We start from the raw sequence: 11,990 nt of genomic DNA, 5'->3' as shown, positions 1-11,990 counted from the left end.
TTAAGACATTACTTTCATTTTAGTTATAAACACCTACGATATTAGTTTTATAAAAGATTTCTATTGAACGTTTATCAAGATAATTTTTTTTTTTTTTTGACAAATAAAAGCATGCCCACATATAGAGTTCATGAGTTCATGATTAACCTTCGCGTAAACTATTTATCATCGTACAACACCTTATATATCATTAACTCAGTTTTTTTTTTTTTTTTTGGCTTTATCATTAACTCAGTTACAGAACAACAGAATAACGAATAAAATTGTAGAATAAATTTAAAGAAATGATCCGAGGAATATAAAATTAGTTGAATAGAAATGGTGGAGCAAATTTTTTGAGTTTTTTTGGCTTAATTTATATTGAGAATTATATTACGTGTTCCTTCTAAATTTTAGCATGTGAAGTTATGATCTATCTTATCATCTCAAATTTAAATTGGATTTATCTACCTATAATTTTTACGCTGAAAATTTGAAATTTGTTATATTTTTCTTCTTTTTTCCGTTTCTTTAAATAAAGTGAGTACTAAACTGACAATATAAGCTATTTTTAATATTTAAACATATGAAGTTCAGATATATCTTCTCTATTTACCCGGAAATCGGAATCAGTTGAATTTGTATACATGGTCAAGAACACATGGACCAAAGTGACTAGAAAAGCAATGTAATTTGTAATTAAAATCGATATGAACGAAATATAAGCTAAGTAAAAAGTTAAGAATAGCCTGAGCCTTGATGTAGTTTCGATGCGTGGCTCTGGACAAGCTACTAATTTGATCCTTGTTGGATCTGAAATTAAAATAGTAAAGAAACTTAAGAACAATGCAAGTGTGAAATGTATGTCGTGTATATCTCTTGAATTTCGTGTCATTTACAATGAAATGATAAGTCCTATTTATACTTGGAACCAGGGGTACACATTCATAAATTGTGCCCCTGCTAATAATGTGAATTAATGCCACAATAATGACAGACAATAAAGAGGACAATAATACCTATTAATGTCTCGTGGAAGGTGCAAGGTTTATTTGTAACGGTTGACCATTGCGTACCAACCGGTGCTATCTCAACAGGCACCCGGACCCTTTAGTGTCTTCGATGCCATGGAACCTCTACTGGAGGCTCCAAATGCTGAATTGTATCTGAATTATATCTACTGACATGTGTCATCATGGTATTCGTCCAGCTATATTCTACGAATTTAGCCCAATACATTCTCAACTCAAATTTAAATTGGACTTATATATCTATCTTATTTTTACGCCGAAATTAAGCTTTATTACATTGCAAATTAGCATTGGCAGAAGATTGTCGTGTGATTTTCTTAGCTCGCTGCTTGACTTAATATTTCCTGCTATGTGTTCTTTACATATTGTTATTGCAATTTAGTTATTGTAACGCTATACCTATATCAAGCGTAATTTGTACCTACGAATGATGAAATATATATCTTGTGATATAATGCTTGATCGTTCCATTATATTGCACATAGTTACTAATGTGACGATTTTACCCTTACATTATCCCAGTTTACACTCTATGCACATTCTTTTCCGCTAATAAATTTTTGTTCCTTATTTAAAAATAATATGTTTATTTTTTGTATAATTACGACGCTAAATTTTTTTTATTAGCGTTTCACTTGATTTAATATATTTATATACCAATGTTCTTTTAATTAATACATCTATTTTGTAACATTAGTATGTCAAATATACATATTAAATACTGCTCCTAAACTGGAGCAAGTTAATTCTGTTTCAGTCAGATAAAATTTAATACACGTCAATTTCAATTCCCAAAGTTAAATTTTATTGTTTATAATAGTATTATAATCTTCGTGAAATAATATTGTTTAGAATCTAATGTTTCTATTTACTACCAATATTAAAATTTCAGTCCCCTAATGTCAATCAATGTGTTATACGCTTATACATTAACATACATTGAAACTGAAAATGAAGACCGAAGAAATTACTTATCAAATAGCAGGTATATACATCCCTCATGTAGAAAGTTTATGAACAGATATGTAATTTGGCGTCTAGCTTCAAAGTGAAAAATGGTAAAAGTAAAAAGGAAGAGAAGACATACCATTTTCACCTATATATACTGACCACCACTATACTAAAATAATAGAGGAAACAAAATCCAATAAAAAATTTGACAATGATATTGCTTGTCGAACAAATTAATGTTGAGCTTAAACTTAACTGTAAAATGTGTAAACCTCGACGGGACTGAATCTAGTGCAAAAGGAAGGCACATCATCAAATTGAATCAGCATCCTACGTAACCTTCTCTAGTACTCCTTTTGAAGTTTAAAAACACAGTATAAAAGTTAATTTTAAATATCCAAGAAAACGCAAGTCAACCACAACTCTGAGAAATTGAAAACAACAAAGGAAAGATGCGTTCTTTTTCCTTTAAATTTAACTTGGAGATTAAACAATTCGTAAGCTCGAAGAACAAATAATTAATATTCACAACTGTTGTACATGACCTTTTTTTTTTAAACCACCATAATGGTGGTGATTAGACAGTGTCTAATCCTTCCATTGCACCATAGAGAGAACCAAAAGTAAAGAGTGCAGGGGTATTGGATATTTGTCCAATCCGCCTTGAGTGATATGAAGGATGAATATTTCATCCTTATACAAAAAGTTTCCTATGCTAGACCTAGCAAGAATATCACTGAGAATATGGTATCCTATGTGATACTCAGTTACAAAGAGGAAGTAATCAGTTTGTAGCAAGCAAAAAATAATATGCAATCCAAATATATCAACCATTATCAAAAATAAGGTTTTTCAATATATCAACCATTATCAAAAATAAGGTTTTTCCTTTGAGCTCTGAATCTGAAGGAAGGAACTCCCTGAATATCGCTCTTCAACCAGTGTTTAACCCTCAACCAGTTGTACATGACCTTATTATAAGAAATGAAAGAATAAAAGAAAAAGCACAAAGATGCAAATTACTGAATTTAAAATGAAAATAAGTCATATGTTAAATTGCAATGCATATTTTAACAGCAGGCTGGACATTCAGATCAATCCACTATATACCCCTAGTTGCCACATCAACATGCATTCTACCTCAACACTTATCCTAAGATCAGTCATTAAAGTATTTTATTAACTTTTCAAGCTATGAAGAGCTTTTGTATAAAAAGTTTTACAAAGGTAATCTTTTATATGATCCTCAAAGGATTCTATTAAGCTCCATCAAATCCTTTCGAAGATTAGCACTAATTCTCATTGGTGGGTGGTTTTCTTTTCCACTAGTAGTATTTTATAAGGATAATCCTAGTTAGCTAGCTAGTTGCATCTTCTTCATAAAGTTACACCACTTTCCTTCCACTGCCCAAAGTAAATAAGCATTTTCCAACTATAAAAACCCCTACTGACTAAATGCTTCCCATAATCAAATTAAAACAAACTAAACCATCTATCAAGAAAACAAAACAACCCGCTCAAAGAAAAATCCTATTTTTGTCATGGAGGATACTCAAGATATTTCATCTATTAGTTGTGAAATACAAATCATAAGAGCAAAAAACGTAGAGAAAATTTCTTTAGGAAAAAGCAACTTGTTTATTAGATGCTATCTTCCAACAGGAAACAACCAAAGAGTTAAGTTAAACAGTCAAGAAATCTCATCAAAATCAGACTTATTTTGGGATGAAACTTTCTCATTAGATTGCATGGGAACTCAAGACTCCATTAACATGATGAAGCAAGGCAAAGTAGTTTTCGAGCTACGATCAAGAAAATATCTGCCAATTTTTGGAAAAAATATTTGTGGATCACAACTCTTGGGTAGCGTTGAAATACCATGGAAAATAGTATTTGAGTCAACAGAAATGGAGATAGAGGAGTGGGCAATATTCATGGCTACTTCTAAGAATAATGAAGATGTGAAACCTCCAGCAGTGAAGATAGCAATGAAGGTTAAAGTAAATGAGGCAACAAAAAATAATAGGTTGAGAAGACCATGGGATGAGTCATGTGCTTGCAAGGGTTATTGTGGGTGTAATAGTAGTAGTATTTTCAGTGCTGATGATTATGAAATATTTGCACTTGGAGCTACTTTAGATGCCCTCTAATTCAAGGCCAAATATGGGCAAATCACTAAGTTGCTACTTGATTAGATTAATTTTTTTAGTGACCTAGACTAATTAATTTTCTTGCGTTAGTTACGTCCTTGTATGTTTTGTAGTTTTAAGAAATTAAAGCTCATGGCCTTGATAGAATACACGGATTTTTATATTTTCAAACAAATTGTTTTGATTGAGTTTTACTTCAGTTCCTTCAAAGTCAATCTTGACTTCTTCTTCTTCTTTTTTTTTTTTTTTTTTTTTTTTTTTTTTTTTTTTAACACAATGAAAATGACATACCATATTACAATTAAGTAAATCAATGTCTAACACAAAGTCAATTGTTCACGAAAAAACAGAAGAAACTTCTCATCTAAAAAAACAGAAAATAAAATAAAATAAATAAATAAACATGGTCAGAAAGAAAAAGCATAACGACTTTGAAAGAGATGTTAATTCCTAAAGACTTACGGCAAAAAAAAATTTGTTCACGAAAATAACGAGTTTAATATAGATATTTAATTAATTTAACGGAAAAGTCGTTAGAATCCAATGCTACCACTTATGATCAAGGAAGGCTCATTACAAAGATTACTCAGTTGACTCAAGAAATTGTGCAGAACATCAAGTGCAAGAACAAAGGGGTAATGTGGTGATCAAATTAGATATGGCAAAGGCTTATGACAGAATGTCATGGCCTTTCATCAAAGCTGACTAAGGAAATTTGGGTTCTCTGAAGAAGTCACAAGCATGATTATGGGCATTGTGGCTAATGTTTGGTATTCTATCATTCTCAATGGCAAAAGGCATGGATTCTTCACATCATCCCAAGGATTGAAATAGGGAGATCCTCTATCCCCCTCTTTATTTATCATTGGTGCAGAAGTTCTTGCTGGATTGCTTAACAGTTTGATTCATAATGAGCATTTTCTGCCTTTTTCTATGTTAGATTCTGGTCCAATTATTGACCATTTGTCTTATGCAGATGATATTGTTATATTCACAAATGGAAACACCAAGTCTATTAAGATGATCATGAAAAAAAATTCAGTGGTACATGAGAAGCTCAGGGCAGAGAATGAATAGAAACAAATGCTTCTTTTATACAGCTCCTGGCACTGGAGATAGTAGAATCAATAAAATCAGAGAAGCAACTGGATTCTGTGACAAACAGTTTCCTTTTGAATATTTGGGATGTCCCATTTATGTTGGAAGTAAAAAGGTGGAATACTTTGAAAAAATGCTTTCCAAAGTCATTAAAAGACTCAATGGGTGGCAGAGTAGTATGTTGTCTCATGGGCGTAAGATGGTGTTGATCAAAAGTTACTTCAGTCACTGCCTATCTACACATTGACTACTCTCAACCCCCATAAAGGCATTATAAAGTTGATGGAGAAGCATTTTGCAAGGTTCTTTTGGGGATCTAGTATTGACATAAAAAGATATCATTGGAGCTCTTGGCAAAATATGTGTTTTCCCAAAGAAGAAGAAGGTGTGGGGATAAGAAGTATGTCAGACATTTGTGAAACTCTGAATATGAAGAAATGGTGGAGATTTAGGTGCCAAAACTCTCTATGGGCTAGATTCACCAAGGCTAAATATTGTATTAGAGCTCATCCTGTGGCCAAAGTTTGGGCATCTGGGAATTCACATATATGGAATATTCTTACTAAGATCAGAGGCAAAGCTGAACCTCATATGCTTTGGAAGATTCAAAATGGTCAGAGCAATTTTTGGTGGGACAACTAGACTGGACATGGAGCTATTGCTACCTACTGCCCAAAATATGTTCACTCCATCAAGACAAAAGTTAGCCATTTTATCTTAGACAAAGAATGTGATATTCAAAGACTGGGAGAAATCTTACCTTATTGGCTACTTCAACATGTTTCTACCATCAAGATAGGGTCAGATACAAGACAGGACTATCTAATATGGAAGCCAGCTACAGATGGAATTTTAACAAATAAAGAAGCATGGAATGACATAAGAGAGCATAGATAGAAGGACTTGTTGATAAACAAGGCTTGGCATAAGAACATCCCATTTAAACTTTCTTTTCTTACTTGGAGATTAATTAAAAGTAAGTTACCTTTCACTAATAACTCTGCTTGCGGGTTTGTGGACATGCCTGTGGATTGCTTATGCTGCGCTAGTGCTCAACCAGAGACTATTCAACATTTTTTCATGGAAAGTGAACCTGCTCAGTTTTTATGGAAGCTTTTTGGGCAGCCTCTTGGCATCAAGTATCTAGTCAAGGCAGTGAAAGTGTTCCTAAAAGAATGGTGGCTTACCAAGAGCAAGAATGGAGTGCACAGGATGATAATTCATATTACTCCAATTATCATATGTTGGGTAATGTGGAAAACGAGATGCTCATGTAGATATGGAGACCAAAGGAAGTTCTACAGGAAGAGTATGGAACAGCAAGTCAAATGTATTCTAAAAGCAGCATTGGAACAAGCATTTCCTAAGTTCAAGTGGGAGATTCCTTTGGCATCAGTTGTGTGCAACTATAGAAAAAATGAAGCCTAGAATATATGCTACACAAGTAACTTGGGACATGCCTCCTGTTGGAAGGCTTAAAATAAACACAGATGGAAGTTTCAGAGATCAAGGCAGAGAAGCAGGAATTGGTGGCATAGCTAGGGATGAAAATGGAATTCTGATTTTTGCCTTTTCCATCCCAAGCCAAGGTACAAGTCATAATATAGTTAAAGCGGAGGCTATTAAATATGCAGCAAATTGGATTAAGCAAGGAGGACACAGAAAGTGCTGTATAGAATCAGATTCATTGATGATAGTGGAAATGCTCAAAAGCAGAACCACTGAAAATGCCACTATCAGGGATATGATTGACGAAATTATGGAGAATGGAGATCACATGGAGATCACCTATAAGCACTGTTATAGAGAAGGAAACCAAGTTGCTGACTTGTTAGCGAAAAGTGCAAAGAACTCAGGAAAATCCCTCCCTAATCTATCACAGTCAGCAGCTGCCAAGAGGGGCCTATGGTGCTTACATGTTGGACAAGAATCAACTTCCTTCTATAAGAATGAGATATGACAAGGCTAATTTTTTTGTGAGCTGAAATGTATAGATCAAAGTGTATAGTGGAGGATGTATAGCTAACAAGTTTAACATTCTCTTTTTTTGCTAGATTGCAATGCAATCAGTGGCTGTATATCAGGGGTATGGTCTAGCCCTCCCCTTTTTTGTTTTTCAATAAATGATATGCAACACCCCAGGACACTTACCCTAGAATTATTTTTTTTTTTTAAAAAAAAGGGGAAAAGGGCCAAATATACCCCTGTACTATCAGAAAAGGGTCATTTATACCCTTGGTTATACTTTGGGTCCAAATATACTCCTACCATTATACTATTGGTTCAAATATACCCCTCATCCGTTAAGTTTGTCCAAGCTGGCCATCCAGTCCTACGTGGCACTGACATTTGATGAGGTGGATGCCACATGGCATGCCACCTCAACGCCCCTAACCCATTTTACCCCTCTTATCTATTTGTTCTTCCACCACTAAAATTTTCTTCCCCTCCACCACCATTAACACCGTTACTGCCACCATGACCACCCTAATTTATTTCGTTTTTCAAGCAGACAAACTACTTTCGGCTAATATATATGATTCTATTTTCTGTATCTTTCTTTATACTGTTTCCCAATTATCCCATATTATAATTTACGACCATATAAAAAACCCATTTCATAGAAATATCACAACTATAAATAGAGGCAACCGAGTTCCAAGATTTCAGCCTGTGTTATAACTAAATATTTCATACATAGCAAACATACTTTGAATTAGCTTTTGGGTTCTTTTTAAGGGTAAAGATCCCAATTTTCTTGCTAATTTTTCTCCATCACGAGATAAATTTGGAGTCTTTGTTAATAATTTGATTTCTGTTGTGGTGAAAAAAAGAAAAGAAAATGGCCTGGAAGAAGATCAGAGAGTATGATTCAAGGAGATTGCTGAAAGAACACTTCAAGAGGCTTGCTGGTTATGATAAAGATTCAACCTTTCAAGTTAGATAAACACTTCAAGAGGCTTGCTGGTTATGATAAAGATTCAATCTTTCAAGTTAGATAAATAAATTAGGGTGGTCATGGTGGCGGTAATGGTATAATGGTGGTTGAGGAAAAGAAATTTTTAGTGGTGGAAGAACAAATAGATGGGAGGGGTAAAATGGCTTAGAGGCGCTGAGATAGCATGCCATGTGGCATCCACCTCATCAAATGTCAGTGCCACATAGGATTGGATGGCCACCTTGGACAAACTTAACAGATGAGGGGTATATTTGGACACAAAGTATAACGAAGGATACATATGACCATTTTCTGATAGTACAGGGGTATATTTGGCCCTTTTCCATTAATTTAATCATCAAAACTTACGGCATCAGATGTTGGATATCTCATTCGCAGACTTGCTCAAGTAGTTCAACACATTGGTGAAGTTGAACGGATTGTGGCACCGCATAGGGGTATTTAAGTGAGTCCTCAAAATGAGATGATACCAAAAAAATTTTTTATCCAAATATTAATTAGTAATGTATTAGCAGATGATATATACATGGCTCTGCGATGTATGTTAATAGAAATCAAGACAATAGCATTAGACTTGTAGACTGATTCATCAAATTAAACGGAGAAGGGGAATCTCAATGTGTCTGACTTGAGGATTTTGAAAGAACAAATTAAACCAAACAAAGAACTAGAGAAAAGAAAAAAGTATTTAATTAAAACATAAGAAGGGGATGCTGGACATGCCCATCCCTGATGGGTGGGCTCAAATCTAGAAGCCAAAAAAAAAAAAGAGAGAGAGAGAGAGAGAGAGAGAAACAACCAGATAAACGTATAAGACTTGAAATACCGAGATTAATCCAGGGAAAAAGGATAAAAAGAACTAGACATACTTAAGGTTTGGACTGCCAACTTTACTTGTAAAGGTTCACTCCATGATCATTATTGCACCATAGGATTCTTTGAGCTTGAGTACACATATATGTTTATAGAGAATAATTAATGTGAGAAATAGTTTGCTCGTAATCTTTCTGGAGGGGTGTGGGTGATGTGCTAGTTTCACTTTTTAGTTCTTTTTTTCTTTTATATTATGGAGAGGAAATCCGCAAAATCTTATTAGTAGAAACAAAATTGCAAGTGTTTAAATAAACAAAAAGAAACCAAGCCACAAATCACCTAGAGTACACACGTGAATTAAAAGATTGATGCAGTGTCTACACTTTACACTTTATGTATGTGGTGCTGCTACTTGACTGTGACCTCACTTGGTAGTATTTTATTTAAATAAGTACAAAACATACGGGTAACGTTATTTTGGAGATTAAGTTGACTAACATGATAATTGATAGGCATTACAGATCGTATTGTAGTGTTAATTAATATATCTTTTTCACTTTATACTTCATTTTTACGGCTCTCAATTGTCATAATCTTTCTTTGTTGAGTGCAGAAGGTATGGATTGCTACACTTCCTTTTTATTAAGTAATCAACTTTAAGATAATAATAACAGGAAGGTTAGTTTTACGTCCATAATTCTCTCTGTGTGTGTTTCTTTGTAACAATCAAACAGCGTCCAAAATCATTGTTTATATCTTTCCTTTGCATGCAATTACATCATTTAACTTTAACTTTAAAAGGTGTATCCCAAGTCCAAATATCAAAGTGTCATCTTTGGAAAATAATGGATATATCACCAGACCCTCTTGCCTAATAATCGAGTGTTAAATTAAATTACAAACTCCATTATCCAACTTTATATGGTACGACAATACTATGAACGGAAAAGGGTCTAAAATGCCCCTGAACAATCATTTTTGGTACAATAATACTCTCCGTCCATCTTTCGGGCTAAAAATACCCCGCCGTCAACATTTTGGCTCTAAAATACCCTTATTTTTAACGGCGCCCTCTGAAATTAATACTAATGAATTTTTTTTATTTCGTGGCGCGATTCTATTGGCTAATTTTATAATGATCCTAATTAATTAAAATTCCAACCCAAACCTAGATCCATCTAAGAGTCATACCCACCCCGCCTAAAAGCTCCATTTAACTAAGGAAAACACTCTCAATTCTAATGGATTCACAACAAACCCACTTGGGTATTCTTCAAGCTTTTTCAAACTCTCAAATGGTGATTATAATTTTCCCTTAATACATCCCCAAATCAGTAAGTAAATCTAAACCGAAGTACAACTAATGATTTCCCAAACGATTTTAACAATGCGTAACCTACAAACTTTAGTTCTTAGATTTTGAATTGAGATCTGAAATCCTTCAGCTTCAAAAATGGAGTTTTAATGGTTTCCTTCAACTTTTTCTTCCATCTTATTCACCAAAACAACAACTAAATCAAATTAGGTCAAACCAAAACGACGACAAAGATGGTTATACTCAAAGATTCAAAAGAACTTACAACTTTAAACAGAACCTCAACCAGATTCGAAATCCTTGAATCCCCAAGTCTGTAGATAAATTTGATTTTAGTCAACATGCGATTTTGAGCTTAAATCTGATTGGTGTTGTAATTTAATTTTAGAACTCACTGTAAAAGAGCTAAATATTGATAAGAAAAAAAATCTAGTTGTAAAATCTATTGAACACTATTAAAGCTCGGATGAATCTCTAATGGAGATTTTGAATTTCGATCTATAACTTATTGCTCATTTTGAAGTGGGTGATTCAGATTATTGTTCATAGCATCATTGTGAAGTTGTATTTTAATTTTGGAGTTCTTTGAAGCTGGATTAAGGTGGCTTGGATCGATTTTGAAGTTGAATTTTTTTTTTAAAAAAAAAATTAACTTACATCCGTCATGTGGATGTGCATCTTATTTACTCCAGCAAAAACTTACATGATGCACCATAGAGTTCAATGGAACTCCTATTTGTAGTCCAGACCAGGCTCTGGACTATATACAAAAGAGTTAGCTTACAAAAAAATTAGCCTTATCATACCTAATTCTAATACTAGGTAATTGGCTTTTGTCAAGGTGATAGGCTCCTTTAGCATCTCCTGGAAGTTGTTGCCAATTGAGAAAGACCTGATTTCCATCTATTGTTTTTCCATACTTGGCAAGGCCATCAGCAACTTGATTTGCCTCCCTATAGCTGTGCTTCACATTGTAATCCATATTGCTTATCATCCCCATAATACCATCAACGACAATTTTAAGCTTGAGGTTATTAGTTGCCTTATACCGCAACAAATCCACCACAATTTTAGAGTCCAACTCCAATATACAGTTTGACAGACCATTCTGCATACACCATTGGACCCCAAATTTAGTTGCATAGGCTTCAGCTACATTATTGTTGTGACAATTAAGGTTAGCAGCAAAAGCCATGATCATATGTTACCTTCTCCATCTCTTACTATGCCCCCAATACCAACTCCAGTACTAGAAAAGCTGCCATCAGTATTAATTTTCACTTTGTTTGGGATAGGTCTCTCCCACTTCACAATCTTCCAATTAGCAGTAGGCCTAAACTTTTCCAGAAAATAGCAAAAAGCAGCCTAGTTGTTAGTCAGATCGACTGAGGGAAAAGATTGCTTGATGGCCATTTTGATATTCCACCAAATCTGGTTTTCCATTCCTCTGTGCCAGATCTTTTTTTGAGTGCCATATTTACTTGAACATCTCTGTCTCCAGAGTTCCCAGCAGATGATCACTGGTAGTATATGCAAAATCATCTTGTGAATATTGTTTTTTCCTTTAGCTTGCCACCAGTTCCTTAGGTTTCTTCTAATGCTCCAGTTAGGATCCATTACTAGTTCTAGTGGTGCTCTAAAATAATTCCATAGGGGTCATGCAGCTTCTCCCTCAATGAAAAGGTGATGTAAAG

General features: G+C 34.2%; 1 protein-coding gene across 1 annotated transcript; it reads left to right on the top strand.

Moving 5' to 3' along the window:
- The first annotated feature begins 3,502 nt into the window (after positions 1-3,502).
- On the top strand, positions 3,503-4,111 carry LOC132061204 (uncharacterized). Its single transcript, XM_059454059.1, has one exon. The coding sequence runs from the start codon at positions 3,503-3,505 to the stop codon at positions 4,109-4,111; it is 609 nt and encodes a 202-aa protein (XP_059310042.1).
- Positions 4,112-11,990: the final 7,879 nt, after the last annotated feature.

This window comes from Lycium ferocissimum, chromosome 6, assembly GCF_029784015.1.
Source record: "Lycium ferocissimum isolate CSIRO_LF1 chromosome 6, AGI_CSIRO_Lferr_CH_V1, whole genome shotgun sequence".
Classification (NCBI taxonomy): domain Eukaryota; kingdom Viridiplantae; phylum Streptophyta; class Magnoliopsida; order Solanales; family Solanaceae; genus Lycium; species Lycium ferocissimum.
This window is presented reverse-complemented; position numbering and strand designations above follow the sequence as displayed.

Excerpts from the sequence above, each read along its gene's own strand:
- LOC132061204 (XM_059454059.1), top strand. The coding sequence starts at position 3,503 with ATGGAGGATACTCAAGATATTTCATCTATTAGTTGTGAAATACAAATC.